Source organism: Castor canadensis, chromosome 6 (assembly GCF_047511655.1).
Source record: "Castor canadensis chromosome 6, mCasCan1.hap1v2, whole genome shotgun sequence".
Classification (NCBI taxonomy): Eukaryota; Metazoa; Chordata; class Mammalia; order Rodentia; family Castoridae; genus Castor; species Castor canadensis.
In genome coordinates this window covers 48,105,123-48,125,860 of record NC_133391.1, presented here as the reverse complement: position 1 = coordinate 48,125,860, position 20,738 = coordinate 48,105,123, and the positions used below count along the sequence as shown (strand labels likewise).

Sequence of the window (20,738 nt, the reverse complement as noted above, 5' to 3'; positions counted from 1 at the left end):
GGTTCCCTGCATACCTAGGATGACAGGTACACATCTCCACTCCAAGTTGTTGTTAAGATGGGGTCTTATGGGATTTTTTGACCAGCCTGGCCTAGAACCTTGATCCTCCTGATCAGTAGCCACTCAGGTGGCCTAAGCCTCTGTGCCTGGCTGGGAAATTCTTACTGATTTAGCCATCCCTGGGATGGTCTTCCTTTCTGCAACTATGCAAGTCTCATCATTTTCTTAGGCTTAAGTAAAATAAATAGAGAAGGTTCTTTCATTGACAAAAAGAAAGTGCTAATGATTATCCTCTATTCAAAAATGTTTACCTCCACTGAGATATTTATGTATGTATTTTATTTGTGGTGCTCACTATTGAACCCAGGGCTTCACAATGCTAAGCCTGTTCTCTCCCACTGAGCTGGGCCTCAGCCTCCAATGAGCTTTTTAAAAACTAACAGTCATACACAAATCACTAACAGCTGACATTCGGTATTCCAAACCCTCACACTTATTCAGATATAGATGATGGGCAGATTCATCAAATGCACAGACATTAAAAGAAACAGAAGCCTATGAAGACAGAAGACACCCCTACAAAACCACTGCATCCTATTAGAGTAAGCTGCCCATTTTCACATGGTGCCAACTGATGGAGAAAACAGCTGGCCTCTGGAATTAAAAAAGACACCTGAAGTTAACAGCAGGACCTGGGCCTTGAGCTCACCTGGACCAAAAAATGATGGCTTCACCTTGCTGAGCCTGGTCTCATTGGAAATCAAAAAACTTCCAAGCTTGCCACAGGCTCCAGAGGCTTCCTGAGAGCAGATTCACTTTATGTGAGGCTGTGCTCTGAAATAGTGAGAATTGACTTCAGATGAACTCATTTTATATACATTAGATATTGAGATTACATTACTTTGGTAGTTCAAACCCCAGACACACCAAAACAAAAAACGTGGTATATCCACACGATGGGATATTATTCAGCCAAAAAAAGTATTGACACATGCTACAACATGGATGAAACTTGAAAACATGCTAAATGAAAGAAGTAAGAAACAGAGATCGCATTTTATGTTGTTCCATTTATGTAACATTTCCAAAATGAAATAAACAGAGAAAAAATAGATTAGTGGTTGGTTAGGGCTCTGTGAAAAGAGGAGGAACTACAGGTGACAGTTCTGAGCAGAGGAAAGTGTCTTAACATTTACTGTGGTGGAGGCTGCCAAGCTCTCACAATATGCTGAAAGCAGCTAAATTTACTTTAAAGGATTATTTATCTCAATAGAAAGGTTTCTAAGGTGGAAGGGTGGGGGAAGGAAAGAGGAAGTAAAAGTTCTGGATGTGTATCGTATCTCTAATTTGAGTGTGTGTGAGTCCATGTTAGATCTTGGCTTCTTACCCATTGAAATAGGCAGATCACCCTGTTAACTGGAAGTCTGGGATTTATTGTGGTGTCCTTCCGTCTGCCTGTACTTCGTACATTCTGTTCAGTCCCTGGAAAGCTGACTTCTACATACTGTTTCTCTATTTCAATCCTGCCTGTGGTACTAACAGGTCACTACTCCCCTTATAGCACCCTAACCTCAAAGCCCTTGCATGAGTATCAACTCCACCTTTTCTATCACAGCCCAATTAAATTAAGCCTACAGTTCTCATTCTTCTCCACAACTTGAGAATTCAAGAATAAGATCTTTAAGAAATAGGGTTCTATTACCTTGGCAAAATTTACATACTCTCCATGAAGCACCCTGAATTGAGATTTCAGTGTTTTCACTCAAATGTCAAAATGAGAAGATTATCTTTGGAGTCGGTAATAGACTGCATTCACTTCATTTAAAAAGGCCCTATTTTGGGGTCATGCACAATGACTTATGCCTGTAATCCAAGCTACCTGAGAGGTAGAGATGGGAAGATCATAGTTCTCAGACAACCTGAGCAAAAAGTTATGAAGGCTCCATCTCAAAGAACAACTTGGGCATGATGGTCAACACCTGTAATTGCAACATATAAGAGCCAAGGTAGGAGGATCATGGTCAGCAGCTGTCCAGGGAAAGCATAAGAACCCTATCTGAAAAATAACTAAAGCAACATGGGCTGGGGGCATGGCACAAGTGGTAAAGTGCTTACTTAGGAAGCAAGATGCCCTGAGTTCAAATCCTCAGTACCTGGGACAAAACAGACATGCAGATTAAGTGAATCAGACTAGCATACATAGGTATAAATCAACACAGCAATGCCCACCTGATTTTTGACAAAGGCACACAACCCATATGATGGAGAAGAGACAGGCTCTTCAACAAATGTTGCTTGAGAAACTGGATGTCTGCATGCACAAACTGAAACTAGATTCATGTCTTTCACCCTGTACAAATATCAACTTAAAATGGATTAAGGACCATAATAATACCTGAAACTCTGAATCTAGTGCAAGATATAATGGAACTAATAGGAATAGACAATGACTTTCTAAATAGAATTCAAATGGCTCAGCAACTAAGAGAAAGGATTGACAAAAGGGACTACATGTAACTAAAATGCTTCTGAACAACAAAAGAAATAGTCACAAGAATGAAGAGGCCACCCACAGAATGGAGAAATCTTTGCCAGCTATACATCTGACAGGAATTAATACCGAGAATATACTCAAAAACTAAATACCCATAAAATCAATGACCCAATGAAGAAATACACAAATTAACTGCACAGAGCTTTTTCAAAGGCAGAAGTGCAAGTGACCAACAACTAAATAAAGAAATGCTCACCATCCCTGGCCATAAAGGAAGTGCAAATCAAAACCATGTCACGATTCCACCTCAGTCCCGTTAGAATGGCTATCATCAAGAATAGAAAAAACTAATGTTTTCAAGGTTGTCTAAAAAAAGGAACCCACATATGCAGTTGGTGGGAATGGAAATTAGTACGACCAGTATGTAAAACAGTATGGAGGCTCCTCAAAACTAAAAGTAGAATTGCCGTATGATTCAGCATTATCATTCATAGGGATATACACAAAGGAATGTAAGTCAGGTTACAATAAAGCCTCCTGCATATCCTTGTTTACTGCAGCATTATTCACAACAGCTAAGATATGGAAACAGCCAAGATACCTCACTACTGATACATGCTAGCAAGTAAAAGTTCTTAAATTCGAACCCAAGAACCACCACCAAAAAAATTAAATAAAAAAATTAAACAGAAACAGGGCTTTCAAATGGCTTAAGTGTGAAGACACTGTGGGGATCTATCTACAGCACATACCCAGAATGAACTTGGTCAGCAACACCACAGCCATGGGCTTCTCTAGACATAACTGCCCTGCTCAACCCCCAGTACCCCTAGGTTCACAATGAGCCACATTTCCTGTAGGTAATTGCATGGCTTTACTGCACCCCTCACCACTCCCTCTACATGCTCATGCCACTTGCTGCCCATCATCTGTGCCCCATATGCACACTGATAGGTCGTCTTCTGCCTTCCCATTAGCTGCAGAACAGATCCAGCCAGGGCAAGCAGGAAACTCCTGAGTCTCCACTGCTCTAATGAAGAAGGAAGTCAGATTTGGGGAAGGGACATTTCCAAGTCTGTCTTCCTTGGGAATTCACCCTCAGCCAGCATTTCCTTGTACTTTCTGGTAACACTTTTAATGAAAGGTTAGAACTTCATTACACGAAAATTTCGCTGTTTAACCTACAGTGCAATTTCATTTTCATTAGTGGACCCAAATAATAGGAATGTCCTCAGATCCTATGATCAAGGAAATGTGAATGTGTACTATTAACATTTTTATCCTGTTATTATAAATAAGAGATATGCTTTCAATGTATCAATGGCTGAAAGTAACCTAAAAGCCCACATTCATTTGTGTGTGTATGAGGGGGGTACATGAGTTTGAACTCAGGACTTTAAACTTGCAAAGCAGGCATTCTACACTTAAGCCATACCTCTGGTTGTTTTCTGGTTATTTCTCTGGTTATTTTCATCACAAGGTCACATGAACTATTTGCCCATGCTGGCAACTTCCAGTTCAATGGAATCACTGTGATATCACCTGGTAGAAGAATTCCCTCTTTTGCATCTAAGACTCAAGGCTGGGCATGGTGGCTCACACCTGGAATCCTAACTATTAGTGATGTGGAGATCATGAGGATTGCAGTTCAAGGCGAGCCTGGACATAAGGTTAGCAAGGTCCAATTTCAACCAATGGCATGCATCTGTCTTCTCATGCTACATGGGGAGACACCAATAGGAGGACAGAGTCTCAGGTTGGCCTGGGCAAAAAGGGAGACCCTATCTCAAAAACTAAAGCAGGTCAGAGGCTTGGCTCAAGTGGTAGAGCATCTGCCTAGCAGCTGTCAAAGTCCTCATCAGATTCATCCTTGGTACCATAAAAAAAAATGCAAACAAAAACCTAACCAACGTAAAAATAATTGGCATGTGGCTCAAGTGGTAGAACATCTGCCTAGCCATGCAAGGCCCTGACTACACCTCCAGGACAACAACAAAAAAAAACCCCAAAAAGAAACTAAGACCTGTAGGGCAACTACCAAGGCAGTGGAAATAGACGGATAGCAGTTTGAGGCCAACCTGGGCAAAGGGTATTGAGACCCTGTCTCAAAAACAAGCTGGAAGCCAGGTGCTAGTGACTTACACCTGTAATTCTACCTACTTGAGAGTCTGAGATTAGGAGAATTGTGGTTGCAGGACAGCCAGGGCAAGAAAGTTTGTGAGACCCTATCTTAAGAAAAAAGCTGGGTATGGTAGCTTACATCTGTCATCCCAGTGATACCAGGAACCTTAAAAAAGTAATATCATTGTCCAGGCTGGCCTGGGCAAAAAAACTTATCTCAAAAATAACCACAGCAAATAGCACTGGAGACATGGATCAACTGGTAGACTGCCTGCCTAGCAAGGGTAAAGTTCTGAGTTCAAACCCCTGGTAAGAAAAAACAAAACAAAAAAACAAGCAAAATCAAGCTGGGTGATGTGGCACATGCCTGTGGTCCCGGTTACTCAGGAGGAAGAGGATCAGAGGTGGTCTGAGAAAACGAGACCTTTTCTGAAAACAAACAAAATATAAGGACCATGAGCCTGGCTTTAGTTGCAGAAGCCTTGAGTTCAATCCTTAGTATAGCCAAATAGAAAGACAAAAAACAAAACAACAAAAACCTAAGACCTCTAAACCAGCAGAGCACAAGATCAAGGGAACAAGAAGCAAAAATTTTGACAGCAGATCACAAGGGGTAATAGGGAGAGGTAGAATTTCCATTTCCATCCCTTAAGTCTTGGCTATGGGAGACACTCTACCACGTACTGGATACAGACGGCCTCCTGGAGAACTTTTTCCCGATACAGGAAAGTTCTGTCTCTGATTTTTGTTTTTGGGTTTTTTTGGTAGTACTCATGCTTACTAGGCTGGCACCCTACCACTTGAGCCACTTTGACAGCCCTTTTTTTGTGTTGCCTATTTTTGAGATAGAGTCTGCCAAAGTATTGGCCTGGCAATGCTTTGAACCTCAGTCTTCCTGAGTTCTGCCTGCTGAGTAGCTGGGATTACAGGTATGAGTACTGGCACTCACCTGTTTGAGTTTTCAAAAGGACAATTCCTGTATTCAAGATGGTAAGGAATATGGTAAGATGGCAAATTCCATGAGCACAAGCTGCTGCCACAAGTCATTTGCAGGTAAGGGAGATCCTTGACAAGTAACTATGCTGTGCAGAATACCATGAAGATAGGTAAGTCACTGTGTAATAGTGATAGCTGGTAGCAGAAGTAGTATCTGTAGGGAAGGCAATTTTTTTTCTTTATTCATATATTTATATGTACATACATTGTTTGGGTCATTTCTCCCCCCTGCCCACACCCACCCTCCTCTCACTCCCTTGCTTCCAGGCAGAACCTCTTCTGCCCTTTTCTCCAATTTTGTTGAAGAGAAGACCTAAAATAAGAAAGACAACGCATTTTTGCTAGTTGAGATAAGGAGAGCTATATGGAAAGATTCCTAGCATTGCTTCCATGCACAAGTATATTACAACCCTAATTGATTCATGTCTACCTGACCTCTTAAACTACTTTCCAGTCACCTTCCCATATTGACTTCTGTCACTTTACGGTTACTGTATTAGCTCCTCTGCAGTGGGGACATCAAACACTTTCATGCTCAGGGTGCAAATGCCACCAATGGGATACCTTCTTTCTTGGAGCACGTGGGGAGGACTAGATTTCCCCAGGAATTATCCAGAGAGCACAGTGTGGGTGCTGGGGAAGGAAGAAGGACAGGGCCAGGGGGCTCCCACTACCAAGCCTGGCCTGGTACATGCAGGATTCATTCCCATGGAGCAGCAGGGCTTTGGCCACCACCAGAGTGGGTAGCTTTGGTGTCAGGCATGCCCTAAACCCTGGGGAATGAACACTGGAGGAGGGAGGGCAAGCAGATTGTTAGCTCAAAGGCACATGAGGGAAAAGGGAGCATACATGCACAAGTCAGGAAAATGTGCAGGGCAGAACTGTACTTGTGATGCCTCAATTTAGAAAGATGACCCTGGGGCCCACCATCAGGAAGAAGGCGGTGCACAAAAAATAAAGTCATAGCTCTCTAGCAAAGACAGCTAGAAACTCTAGGAGGGGGAGGAGGGTGCTCCAGGGATCCTGGATATAGGAAAGGGCTGTGGTAGCTCCAGGTACTGCAGGGGTGACAGGTTTACAAGTGATGTCCACTTACAGGTCATCCTGGTGCACCAGGTGGTTCAAACCCCAAACCCACACAATAAAAAATGTTGTATATCCACACTATGGGATATATTCAGCCAAAAAAAGTACTGACACATGCTGCAACATTGATGAACCTTGAAAACATGCTAAATGAAAGAAGTAAGACACAGAGATCACATCTTATATTGTTGAATTTATGTAACATTTCCAAAATGAAATAAACAGAGAAAAAATAGATTAGTGGTTGGTTAGGGTTCTGTGAAAAGAGGAGGAACTGCAGGTGATAGTTTTGAGGAGAGGAAAGTGTCTTAAAACTTACTGTGGTGGTGGCTGCCAAGCTCTTACAATATGCTAAAAGCAACTGAATTTACTTTAAAGAATTATTTATCTCAATAGAGAGGTTTTCAAAGTGGAAGGGTGGGGGAAGGAAAGAGGAAGTACAAGCCCTGGAAGTGTATCTTATATCTAGTTTTAGTTAGTGTGAGTCCATGTTAGATACTGGCTTCTTACCCATTGAGATAGACAGGTCACCCTGCTAACCCGAAGTCTGGGATTTAGTGTGTTGTCCTTCCCTCTGCCTGTAGGTTGTACATTCTGTTCAGTTCCTAGGAAGCTGACTTCTAGATACTGTTTCTCTATCTCAATCCTGGCTATGGTACTAAAGGTCACTACTCCCCTTATAGCATCCTGACCTCAAAGCCCTTGCATGAGTATCAGCTCCTCCTTTTCTATCACAGTCCACTTAAATTAAGCCTACAGTACTCATTCTTCTCCACAACTTAAGAATTCAGGACAAAGATCTTTAAGAAATAGGGTCGCATTTCCATGGCAAAATTTATATACCCTTCATGAAGCACCATGAATTGAGATTTCAGCGTTTTCATTCAAATGTCATAACTAGAAGATTATCTTTGGAGTCTTTATTAGACTCTCTCTTCATTAACAAAGGTCTTATTTTGGGGTCATGCACAATGACTCATGCTCATAATCCCAGCTTCTTGAGAGGTAGAGATGGGAAGATCACAGTTCTAAGTCAGCCCGGGCCAAAAGTTAGGAAGGCCCTATCTCAAAGTTGGGCATGATAGTCAACATTTGTAATTGCAACATGTGAGAGTCAAGGTAGGAGAATCATGATCGGAAACTGTCCAGGGAAAGCATAAGAACCCTATCTGAAAAATAACTAAAGCAGTGGGTTGGGGGCATGGCCCAAGTGGTAAAGTGCTTACTTAAGCAGGAGCCCCTGAATACCAGGCACAAAACAGACATGCAGATTAAAGCTAAGAATCAGAATAGAAGATGTATCTCAATCAACACAGCTATGCCCACCTGATTTATGACAAAAGCACCCAACCCATATGATGGAGAAGAGAAAGCCTCTTCAACAAATGTTGCTTTAGAAACTGGATATCTGCATGCACAAATTGAAATTAGATCCATGTCTTTCACTCTGTACAAGTATCAACTTAAAATGGATTAAGGACCATAATAAGACCTGGAACACTGAATCTAGTGCAAGAAAGATCAGAAACTACAATGGAACTAATAGGCATAGAAAATGACTTTCTAAAAACAATTCTAATGGCTCAGCAACTAGAGAAAGGATTCAAAAATGGGGCTACGTGAAACTAAAATGCTTCTGAACAACAAAAGAAATAGTCACAAGAATGAAGAGGCTACCCACAGAATGGAGAAATCTTTGCCAGCTATACATCTGACAGGAATTAATACCGAGAATATACTCAAAAACTAAATACCCATAAAATCAATGACCCAATGAAGAAATACACAAATTAACTGCACAGAGCTTTTTCAAAGGCAGAAGTCCAAGTGACCAACAACTACATAAAGAAATGCTCTCCATCCCTGGCCATAAAGGAAGTGCAAATCAAAACCATGTCAAGATTCCACCTCAGTCCCGTTAGAATGGCTATCATCAAGAATACACGCAACTAATGTTTTCAAGGATGTCTAAAAAAAGGAACCCTCACATGCAGTTAGTGGGAATGTAAATTAGTACAACCAGTATGGATAACAACCAGTATGGATAACAGTATGGAGGCTCCTCAAAACTAAAAGTAGAAGTGCTGTGTGATCCAGCATTATCATTCATAGGGATATCCCTGAAGGAATGCAAGTCAGGTTACAATACAGACACCTGCACATCCATGTTTACTGCAGCATTATTCACAACAGCTAAGATATGGAAACAGCCAAGATGCCTTACTACTGATACATGGATCAAAAACTGTGGCATTTATACACGATGGAATTTTATTCAGCCTTAATTAAGAATGAAATTTTGTTGTTTGCGGGTAAATGGATGGAACTGGAGAACATCAACTTAAGTGAAATTAGTCAGGTTAAGGAAACCAAATGCCACATGTTTTCTCTCACACATGGACTAGAGACCTGATACACATACAAAAAGTATTATGAAGAACAGGTCTCACTAAGGGGAGCTCATTTATGAGAGAGAGAGAGTAAAAGGAGGAGGTTAAGCAGGTCAATATGGTTGTTGTACTTCTGTAGAAGAATGCCGAATTTTTAAACCTTTTGAAACTACCATAAGAAGTGGAATAAAGTAGAAAAGCAAAAAATAGAGGGAATGACCCAATTTGTGTTATAACACATATATATATACATATGCATATATCCATATCTACATATGAAAATGTCACAATGAAACATCCTGTATAGCTATCTTAATGAAACAAAAATGTGCTGGGCACCAGTGGCTCACACCTACAACCCTTGTGACTCAGGAGGAAGAGATAAGGAAGATCATGGTTCAAAGACAGCTTGGGCAAATAGTTTGCAAGACCCTACCTCGAAAACACCTATCACAAAAAAAGGGCTAGTGGACTGGCTCAAGGCAGAGTCCCTGAGTTCAAGCCCCAGTCCTGCCCCCAATGCCAAAAAAAACAAACACAAAAATGGATTTTTGTTTTTAAAAATGGAGAACAGAAATGGAAAATAGGTCCTGTATAGGGAGTTGATACTTGTGGGAGGGGTGAGGATATAAAGAAAGGGTGTAGGATATGGTATAAATACTATATAGTCATGTATGCAAATGGAAAAATGAGACCTGATGAAAGTATTCCAGGAATGGAGGGAGAGAGGATAAAGGAGAAGGATGGAGGGATGAATTCAACTATGGTATATTATAAGAACTTTTGCAAATGTCACAATGTTCCCCCACTACAATAATTTTTTTTAACACTCAGTAATGTAAAAAAGGTTTTTTAATCATTGTGTTCATTTCACTGAGCTTCAGAGAGAGAAGTTACACAACCACACTTAATCGGCCAGTTTTCCTACAGACTAACACCCATGCAACTTACTATGCATGTTAGTTCTGATGACCTCATACCTCCTCACAAACATTATAGCACTGACATCACCCAACAGCAGATGTGAGGAACAGAGCCCTATGCTCCAAACACCTCTGGCAATAGCTGCACCAGCACAAGTAATCATTCAAACTCTCTGCATAGATTTCCCTATAAAATAAGAAGGTTGGTCTAAATGACATATAAGGTTAGTTTGGGTTCTAACATTCTATTAACATTTTGGGTCACTTTTGCTCAACTGGGCAGTTCTCAAATTCCTGACCCACAGAAAATGAGTGAATTATTTTTTTCTTGTTTACTATGCTAAAAGTTGGGGAAATCTGTTACACAGATATAGGTAACTAACAGATGGAAGATGACAGGCCAATCTGCTAACTACTGGTGGCATCCAAGACTGCTCCACAACCTCAGGGGCTTGCACTGAGACCCCAGGGGCATCTTGATATCTGTCCTGCAATAAAGCATCTATGGCCTCTGCAAAAATCCCACAAGTGCATTTGGTGGGGTGTTGACAAAAAATTCTTAAATGATACGTACATGCTAAGGGAGCCAGGGCTCATGAACTCGTCCTCAAATCAGTCACTGCTAGAGGCTGGGGTATGGGAATTGTTTGTCTCATAGAAGAAAGATCTCTTATCACAACACACTCCTTAACTCACCTGAATTTGTAGAATCTGAAATTCAAGTTGAAAAGTAACCGTGTGGTCATTTCCTGATAATCTGTGTCACTGTACAACTTTCTTTACATCTGTAAATTAGAAAAACAAGAATTTTCAATGGAATTTTATTCAGCCACAAAAAAGAATGAGATTTTATCCTTTGCAGGGAAATGGATGGAAATGGAGATTATCTTAAGTGAAATTAGCCAGGTTCTGAAAGCCAAACACTGCATGTTTTCTCTCAGATATAGAATATAGGCCCAATAAAAACACAAAGAATATTATGAAAAACAACTCAGTCTAAGGGGAAGTCACTAATGGGGGGGAGAACATTTAAAGAATGACGTTAAGAATGTGAATACAGTTGATGTATTTTCTATACAATAATGAATATGAAAGGGTAATAAAGTACAAAGGACAAAAGGAAGGGATGAAACAATTAGGATTATAATACATATGTCCATGGAAATGTCACAGTGAAACTCCCTATAGAGCTATCTTAAACAAAAAGTATCTTTTTTTTTTCAAAAAAAGAGAACAGACGCAGTGCCACCAAAAACAAAGAAATAAACTAATAAGGAACACAACACAAGAAAGTAAAACTGGTCCTGTCTGGGGGTTACTTACATTGGGAGCAGGGAGGATTGTAAGAAAAGGGTTGTGAGAGTGAATATGATGGAAATATTATGTACTCATGTATGGAAATGGAAAAATGAGACCTGTTAAACTAATCCAGGAATAGGAAGAGAGGAAATAAAGGAAAATGATGGAAGAAATGAATTTAACTATGATATATTGTAAAAGACTTTTGTAAATGTAACAAAATATACCCAGTACAACAGTACTCAGTAAAAAATATTTAAAAAAAGAAAAACCATAGCACTCCACCAGACCCTTTGTGCGTTGAGTATTTTCAACATAGGGTTGTGGAAACTATTTGCCAGAGCTGGCTTTGAACTGCGATCCTCCTGTTTCTACCTGCTGAGTAGAGAGAAATGCAGGTATACGTCACAGGAAAACAGCCCAAATTTCGATATATTACTATTGGTTTTTTATCACGTATGTATCTATTCCTAAACAATACAGTGATTGGTTTTAGATGGTTTGGCTCTGTTTATTCTTTTAGGGGCTCACTGTACTTCTGTAACCTAAAGATTTATAGACTTGGATTGGAGGTGTTGTTAAAGGGGTAGAGCAACTGCTTTGCAAGTGAAAAGCCCTGAGTTCCAACCCCAGTACTACCAGTCCCAACAGACCCACCAAAAACAAAAAGTCTATGAAGATCTGTAGTCTTCAGGAAATTTAGAAAAAGAATTTAAGCATTGAGTATATTTTTAACAAAATTAGCAAAAACCACTAATTTTCTTCAAAATAATCAAATATGAAGCCCACACATTCATGCTTCACAATATAATTTTACAGCTCATAAAATGCTTAAGAACAATCCTCACAAGGACAGTGCTGAGAAATCATGAAAAAAATAGTTAAGCACAGAGGCTGGGCAGAGTGATTCATGCTTGTAACAATACCAGCTACTTGGTAGGCAGAAATCAGGAGGATTGCAGTTCTAATCCAGGGAAGGCAAAAAGTTAGTGAGACCTGGGTTGGTGATATGGCTCAAATGGTAGACTGCCTGCCTAGCAATCACAAGGCTCTGAGATCAAATCCCAATACTACAAAATAAAATCCCAAAAGTTAGAAAGACCCCATCTCAACCAGTAAGCTGAGCATGATATTGTGTACCTGTATTCTTATCTGTGTCCCAAGTCCCACCACCCCCAAAATAATCCCATCTGTGTGATGTGGCATAGGGAGGAGGATCAAGGTCTGAGGGCCCACCCTGGGTAAAAACTCAAAAGACCATATCTGAAAAATAACTAAAAGAAAAAAGGGCTAGGGGTGTGGCTCAAGTGGTAGAACACCTACCAAGCATGTAAGAGACCCTGACTTCAAACACCATTATTATCAACAAGTTTTAAAAAGGTAAGAACAAAATCTGAGAATGCATTACTTGCCTAGCAGAGTCAAGGAACTGGGATCAATCCCCAGCACTGGAAAAAAAACAGAAAAATTAAATGAAAAACTATTCTTACATTGTTAATACTTGCAGGCACACTTAATTTTGAATTTCAAACTCATTATTTTGTAAACCAACTCATTAGGAAACAAAACTGAGGATATTCAAAACAATGAGCATGTGCAGTAAAAGAAATTCCAAAAGAATTCTAACAATGTTTGGAGAAATGAAAACATAACTGCCTCAAAGGATACATTCTTCAGATACTACTATCTGATTGACTGGCTTCTAATGTATTCATTAATAATCCAGAGGAACTGTAACAGCACAATTATGTCAATTGAAAGAGATGACTTCAAATTATTGTCTTTCCAACAGCACATGACCCAGTGACTCAGGCAGACATAGTATGAATTTGTTGATTAAGTAAACATGTGATGACCTCAAATCCAGATCAAGCTTTTTGGCTGTCAATTTGCTCAGTATATCAAAAAGCTGTCAAAAAATAGAATTATAAATACCATTTTGAACAATGCTGTATCACTTCGCCTCAGGAACAGTCACTTTTACCTGCCAATCTTTTTTTCTGTTTTGTAGCAAAGCATAACCCAGGTGAATATAATCTTCAGTGTCAGGGCTCTCAGGCATTTTTATGCTGTGAAGCTCATCGGATGTTCTGCTTTTTGTGATATCATCTAAGTATTTTTAAAGTGCAGGCTCTTTTTTTGTGAAAAAAGAAAAGAAAATCTGAAAAACAGTGATACAAAGCACTGTATAATCACATTGTTTATTCACATCTAGATTCCACTTGCATACTTGCATCAGACTGCATTCTTTTACCATTCAAAACTCTTCTCTTCTAGTACCATTCCTCTTGCCAAATTATATCACTAATCACTCCCATAACTATTTTGATTGATGGCTTTAAAATATTACTTCTTGGGTCAGAGATGTAGCTCAGTTGTAGAACACTTGCCCAGTATGTGCAAATGTCCTGGGTTTAATCCTCAGCCCAGAAGGGGAAAAATATATGAGTGTGTATATATATTCTTTATTATAATTTTTATTCTTTTCCAAGTTTGCTAAAATACTTACATATTACTCATAGAAAAGAAAAGTATTTCATCTTTTGAAATATCTTTGTCTGAAATCTCTTTCTAGCTACAGGAGTTTTTTTACATCTGGCTAGCCTGACTCTATTTCTTTTTGTAATGGTAGTGAAATTTGAACTCAAGGCCTCATGCATGGTAGTCAGGCACTCTAACTGCTTGAGCCACTCCACCAGCCTATACTCTCTGTACTTTCAGTACCCATCTCTTCCTTTCAAGTAATTAAGGTCTCTAAATTCCATCACTCCATTTCTAGAAATAATTCAAAATACCCCTGCAGTGAGATGCCTAAGACCCTCTGAGCTGTCTCTCCCTCTCCTAAGAGTTATTTCAGTACAAAAATCAGAAACCACTTTCAAAAATGATTTCTGCTCAAAGATTGTAATTCTTGTCCAACCAAAGTTCCTAATATCTAGTTATCCAGTTGCAAGGTTAAATTAGCTTCCTCTTATCTGTCAGAGCACCATAGACATTTGGCAATAAAGCTTACTCTTTAAGACCAGATATCTTCCTTTTGGAAAAAGCTTCAGTGGCTGAACATTTATTGACTATACGCAATGATAGTGCATTACAGTTAGGCAGCTTTCACGTGAGTGAGCAACAAATTGTAAGATTTATTAATTAAAATCTGGGTTTAATGGCACATACCTATAATGTCAGCAATTGGGCAGCTGAGGTAGGAGACCAGCCTGGGCTACATAGCAAGATCATGTCTCAAAAACCAAAAACAAGCTGGCGGCCTGGTTCAAGTGGTAGAGCACTTGCTTAGCATGCATGAAGCCCTAGATTCAATTCCCAATACTTAAAAGAATAAATAAGGTTGTGTTAAAACACAAAAATCCCGTACCACTTGACTAGGAAAGTTCTTAAGGACACTGTGTTAATATTTACCTCAGGCAACTTTTCAGAGTGTGGAAGCTGGAATGTGGCTTCAGAGTTAGAGAGCCTCCCTAGCAGACACAAAGTCTGAATTTGCACCCTAGTGCCACAAAAAAAGTATTGAGCAAATGTGATGTGCAAAAGATGCCTTCGTTTACAAGTACACCATGACAGTGAACTTGCAGAATCCTAAATCAACATTTGACAACCAAGTTCCTGTGTATAATACAGTGAGCTTCAAAACTTCTTCTGGACTGAAACAATGCTCACCCTTTCTGTCCTCTCAGAGCTTGGTAGTCCTTGTCTTCCTGGAGGAATTTCTCACATTGAAAGCAGTCAGCATACTCAGAAATGACAGTGCTGGTTTTAAATGTCCATGCTGACTTTTCAAGTCTTCAAAAGAATCTATCCCACAGAATATGATCTGCAGATTTTCTGATATGATTCCATAAAAAAGCAAATATTAGAAACATATTCCAACTACTAACAATTATTTCAGATAATACACAATTTTCCTAAAAACATTCTCATTTTGCTCCTCACAAATCTCTTCACATTCAACCTCAAAATTTTCTGAAAACCAATGTGTTCTACTTTCAGCCAAAACCCCCCAAATCATAGTACTGTATTTGTAGCCCTGGGAAACACAGTGACAAACCTGGTCTCTAAACAGCATCTACAGGCGCCCACAGTGGCCCTGGTCGCAGAGCTGCTCTCCAGGACAGCAGTGCAGCAGGAGCCTAGCCAGAGCACAATGAGCCTCAGACCAGCTCTGGGGGCACAGGCAGTGGCTTCAGGGCAGGAGGAGAAGATGTGACTCAATGTCCCCATGTCACCAGCCAAGGGCACCAAGGCGGGCAGGCGGGGGGGGGGGGCGGCAACACACCACACGCCTGTCCAGTCCCCCTTTGCCCACAATTCGATGCACTGCAGGCTGACTCCCAAAACTCCACACACCGCAGGCCTGATCCCTCTGCCCGCATCCCAATGCACCTGCAGCCCGATCACCTCCCGCCTAACCCCCACGGAACAACGCACCTCATGCCTGACCCCCGCCACCCGATGCACCGCTCGCCTGACCCCGCTGCCCACAACCCGACGCACCGCATGCCTGACCCCCACCACACATCCCGACGCACCTCCTGCCTGACCTCGGCTGCCAGATGCACCGCTAGCCTGACTCCCACTGCCTGCATGCTGAAACACCTCCCACCAGAACCCCGCTATGCGCATCCTGAAGAACGTCCCGCCTGACCCACACCGCCTGCAGCTCACCTCCCGCCTCCCGATGCACCGCAAGCCTGACCTAGCAGCTCAAAGTACCTCCAGTCTGAATCCCTCAGGCAGCTACACCTCCCGCTTCAACCATGCCACATGCATCCTGAGGCACCTCCCACATTACCCCCCATTCCGCCCCCCCACCCCCCCGCAGGCATCCAGACCCATCTCTAGCCTGACCCCTGCCGCAGGCATCCCGAAGCACCTCCCACCAGAACCCCGCTGCCCGGATCTTGAAGAACCACCCGCCTGACCCAGGTCACCAGCAGCCCAACTCCCGCCTCACCCCCGCCGCCCAATGCACCGCAAGCCTGACCCGCACTGCCCAATGAACCACTCGCCTAACACCGCTGCCCACAAGTCGATGCACCTCCCGCCTGAACTCCACCCAGGACATATCAAAGCACCTCCCGCACGACTCCCGCTGCGCGCAGCCCAAAGCACCGCCTGCCCTCAGGTGGCCACAGACCTGTGCACCTCCTGCCTGACGACCGCCACCCAACACACCGCACGCCCGACCCCGCCAACCCTAACCCAACACACTGCACGCCTAACTCCGCCGCCAGCCTCCTCATGCACCTCCCGCCTGACCCCCACCGCATGACGCACCTGCAGCCTGACCCCCGCCCGCCTGATGCATTGTTCACCAGACTCCAACTACCTGCATCCTGAAGCACCTCCCGCATGACTCCCGCCAGGCGCATCGTGAAGCACCTCCCACCTAACTCCCTCCACTTATGTCCATAAGCACCTCCCACCAGACCCCCAACGCGCAAATCGCGATGCACATCTAGCCAGACCCCCACCAACCATAACCCGACACACTGCACGCCTGACCCCGCCGCCAGCCTCCTCATGCACCTCCCGCCTGCCCCCCGCCGCCCGCACCCCACCTTCCACCTGCCCCCCGCCACATGTTGCACCTGCAGCCTGATCCCTGCCGCCCTGATGCACTGCTCGCCTGACTCCCACTGCCTGCATCCAGAAGCACCTCCCGCCTGACTCCCGCCACACATGCTGAAGCACCTCCCACCAGACCCAGGCCGCTTGCATACTGAGGCACCCCCCGCCTAACTCCTGCCTCTTGCATCCGGAAGCACCTCCCACCAGACGCCTGCCTTGCAAATCCCGATTCACCTCCCGCCAGACCCCCACCGCCCAACGCACCCCTTGCCTGACCCCGCCCCCACAAGCCGATGCACTTCCCGCCTGACCTCCACCGCGGGCATTCCAAAGCACCTCCCTCCTGACTCCCGCCAATTGCAGCCAGGGCACCACCTGACCCCCGATACCCGCACCCAACGAACCTCCAGCCTGACCCAAGCTGCCTGCAGCCCGACCACCTCGCGCCTGACCCATACCGCATGACCCACCTGCAGCAGGACCCCCGCCGCCCTGATGCACTGCTCGCCTCACTTCTGCTGCCTGCATCCGGAAGCACCTCCCGCATGACTCCCGCCAGGCGCATCCTGAAGCACCTCCCACCTAACTCCCACCACTTGCATCCAGAAGCACCTCCCACCAGATCCCCTCCTCGCAAGTCCGGATGCTCCTCCCGCCAGACCCCCACCGCCCAATGCACCCCTTGCCTGACCCCCCTCCCCCCGCCCACAAGCCGATGCACTTCCCTGGTCACCACCTGACCCCTGATACCCTCACACGATGCACCTCCAGCCTGACCCACTCTGCCTGCAGCCCGACCACCTCCCGCCTGACCCCCACCACATGACGCACCTGCAGCCTGACCACCGCCGCCTGATGCACTGCTCGCCTCACTCCCACTGCCTGCATCCTGAAGCACCTCCCACCAGACCCCCGCCTCGCAAGTCCGGATGCTCCTCCCGCCAGACCCCCACCGCCAAATGCACCCCTTGCCTGACCCCGCTGCCCACAAGCCGATGCACCTCCCACCTGACCTCCACTGTGGGAGATGCCACAGGATGCAAGCGGCCTGGGTCAGGTGGGAGGTGCTTCAGGATGCGCGGCAGGAGTCAGGCGGGAGGTGCATCCTGCTGCGGGGGTCAGGTGGGAGGTGGGCTGCGGGCGGCGGAGGGCAGGCGGGAGGTGCGTGAGGAGGCTGGCGGTAGGGTCAGGCGTGCAGTGTGTCGGGTTATGGTAGGCGGGGTCAGGCGTGCGGTTTGTTGGGTGGCGGTGGTCAGGCAGGAGGTGCACAGGGCTGTGGGCACCTGGGGTCAGGCGGTGCGTTGGGCTGCGTGTGCGGCAGGGGTCAGGCAGGAGGTGATTTGAGATCCCGGCGGTGGAGGTCAGGTGGGAGGTGCATCGGGTTGTGGGCGGCGGGGTCAGGCAAGGGGTGCATTGGGCGGTGGGGGTCTGGCGAGAGGTGAATCGGGATTTGCGAGCAGGGGTCTGGTGGGAGGTGCTTCCGGATGCAAGAGGCTTCCGGATGCAAGAGGCGCCTGACCCCGCCACACGCAGCCCAACGCACCGCCTGACCCCAGGTGCCCACAGCCCTGTGCACCTCCTGCCTGACCCCTGCCACCAGACACACCGCACGCCTGACCCCGCCAACCATAACCCAACACACTGTATGCCTGACCCCCACCGCCAGCCTCCTAATGCACCTCCCGCCTGCCCCCCGCAGCCCACCTCCCACCTGACCCCCGCCGCCTGACGCACCACACGCCTGATCCCCGCCACCCGATGCACCGCGCGCCTGACCCCGGCGCCCACAACCAGACGCACCTCCAGCCTGACCCCTGTTGCCTGATACACCGCAAGCCTGACCTTCGCCGCCCTATGCAGGGCTCGCCTGACCTCGCAGCCCTCGGCCTGACGTAACTCCAGCCTGAATGCCGCAGACAGCTCCTCCTCCCGCTTGAATCATGCGGCAAGCATCCTGAGGCACCTCCCGCCTGACCCCCGCCGCGCGCATCCGGATGCACCTCCCACCTGACCTCCACCGCGGGCATCCGGACGCACCTCCCGTCTGACCCCCACAGCCCAGTGCACCGCTCGTCTAACCCCACTGCCCACAACCCGATGCACCTCAGCCTGACCCCCGCCGCGCCCATCCCAAAGCACCTTCCGCCTGATCTACACCTCACGCAGCCAGACACTCCTCCTGCCTAACCCACACAGCCTGCAGCCCAACGCACCTCCCACCTGACCCAGCCGCCCGCTGACCCTGGCAACCCTACGCACGGCATGCCTGAACCCGCTGTCCACAGCCCGACTCACTGCAAGCCCGATCCCCGCCACCCGCAACACGACGCACCTCCCGCCTGACCCCCGCCGCCCGCAGCCAGACCCACTACCTGACTCCCCCCGCCATGCCCGCAGCCCGACACATCTCCTGCCTGACCCCGCGACCTGACTCAATGTCCTGCCTGACCCCCCCCCCCCCCACACACACACACACACGGCTCCTATCTCCCCCTTCCTGCCCCGTCCTCACCGCCCGGGTCAGGGGGACGCTCCTCTGATAGGAGGAGGGACCTGCCACGGCCAAGCCCTGCTCCAGAGTGCCACCGTCCCACGCTGATCACCTTCCCCACTTTCGAGTCTGCCCTAGCTGGCTTGTGGGGCGAGCGCTGCCTGGCTGTAGGGCCGACACAGCTAGCCAAGGCCTGCCAGTGGGCGTGGAGTCCGTGCAGAGGCCCTGCCCTTCTTGAGTTTCCGGCGTAGGCGCTGCCCCAGCGCGCCCCCTGCCGGCCCCCTGCCAGCAACCATGCTGCAGTTGCTTTGCAGTGGACAAAGTTCAGTGCTTACTTATCCCGTTCTCTAGTGCACTTTATGCCCCTGCCCGAGCAGGGATGCTGGCAGCAGCCTGAGACTCCAGCACTGGGGCCCTGCTTGCCCCCAGCGCCCGGTTCCGCGCATGCAGGAGGCGGAGAGAGTGGACCCTCAGCTGGCCCTAGCCCTGTACCATGGCCACATCCCCAGGAACCCAGGGGCTCATCCCTTGAAGACTCCACCTCACTGGTCTGTCTGCAAGTCCTCCAAAGACGTCATCCTTCTCCAAAGCAACTTGATTTGCTGCTTGTGCAATAAGCCACAGTATTTCTTGCTGTCCCCTCCTGAGTAGCTGTGATTATAGGAATGAAGAACCAGAGTTGGCTCTTCCACTTTTAGTTGTCTCTTTGTGATAAACAAGCCTATTTCTCCTGTTACTAAATATTTAGAAAACGTGTGTGCTGCAAAAATATTATTTAACATTTTTAAATGAAATGGAAGGGTGGAATACTACAAATTCAACTAGCAGAAGAGAACTTTTTGCACAGGTAAGGTTTGACCTGCATGAATTTAATCGCTATTTCTTTATATTGTTAGCCATTTTATATATTCACTTCACTTATTTGAAATTATCAAAGTAATGTGCTATTAGCAAGTACACACATTGCAAGTACAGCTGAATGCCCTCTCAAGTCTGACTCTCTTTAACCCCAGACCTCATAGAAAAAGAATTCAGTGCATTTGCATGTGTGTATTTTAAGCTAGTAAAATGTGTTTATTTTCTCTTTGACACAACCTCCTATGGTCATGTAGACTTTCCCCTCCTTTGTCATGACTGTTGTATGATTTTTGAAAATGGCTGTACCACAGTGCAGTTGGTCCTGTCCCACTGATGAGTGCTTCCAGCTTTTCATGATTGCAGATGATCCTTGAGGATGTCTCTTGTATATGCTCAAGTGTTTCCCCGGGGTTTGTGGCAAAAAGAGGAGTTGCGGGATATTAAAGTTACATACATTTAAATTTTAATAGATGCTTCTGAGTTGCTTATACTTATTT

General features: G+C 45.6%; 1 protein-coding gene and 1 long non-coding RNA gene across 23 annotated transcripts in view; one reads left to right on the top strand and one right to left on the bottom strand.

Moving 5' to 3' along the window:
• The window catches only part of LOC141424107 (short transient receptor potential channel 3-like), a 57,023-nt gene extending 37,305 nt beyond the window's left edge, over window positions 1–19,718 (bottom strand). For 4 of the 19 annotated variants that reach the window (XR_012448963.1, XR_012448968.1, XR_012448957.1 and 1 more), the window contains exons 1-6: window positions 19,405–19,560; window positions 14,982–15,146; window positions 12,722–12,757; window positions 10,707–10,795; window positions 5,565–5,765; window positions 710–834 (exon numbers count right to left, since the gene is read on the bottom strand). Coding sequence is in view for 2 of the 19 variants with exons in the window: in XM_074076549.1 (XP_073932650.1) it covers window positions 10,707–10,756 (50 nt within the window). In the remaining 17 variants the exon portion in view is untranslated. Of the gene's footprint in view, window positions 1–709; window positions 835–5,564; window positions 5,766–10,038; window positions 10,198–10,706; window positions 10,796–12,721; window positions 12,758–13,293; window positions 13,471–14,981; window positions 15,147–15,369; window positions 15,503–17,362; window positions 17,483–18,692; window positions 18,863–19,404 lie in introns of those variants that run through there. The other 15 variants (XR_012448966.1, XR_012448969.1, XR_012448956.1 and 12 more) reach the window with 15 other exon arrangements.
• The window catches only part of LOC141424108 (uncharacterized), a 31,995-nt gene continuing 30,829 nt past the window's right edge, over window positions 19,573–20,738 (top strand). For all 4 annotated transcript variants that reach the window (XR_012448972.1, XR_012448973.1, XR_012448974.1 and 1 more), the window contains exon 1: window positions 19,573–20,230. This is a non-coding gene — a long non-coding RNA (uncharacterized lncRNA). The remainder of the gene's footprint in view (window positions 20,231–20,738) is intronic.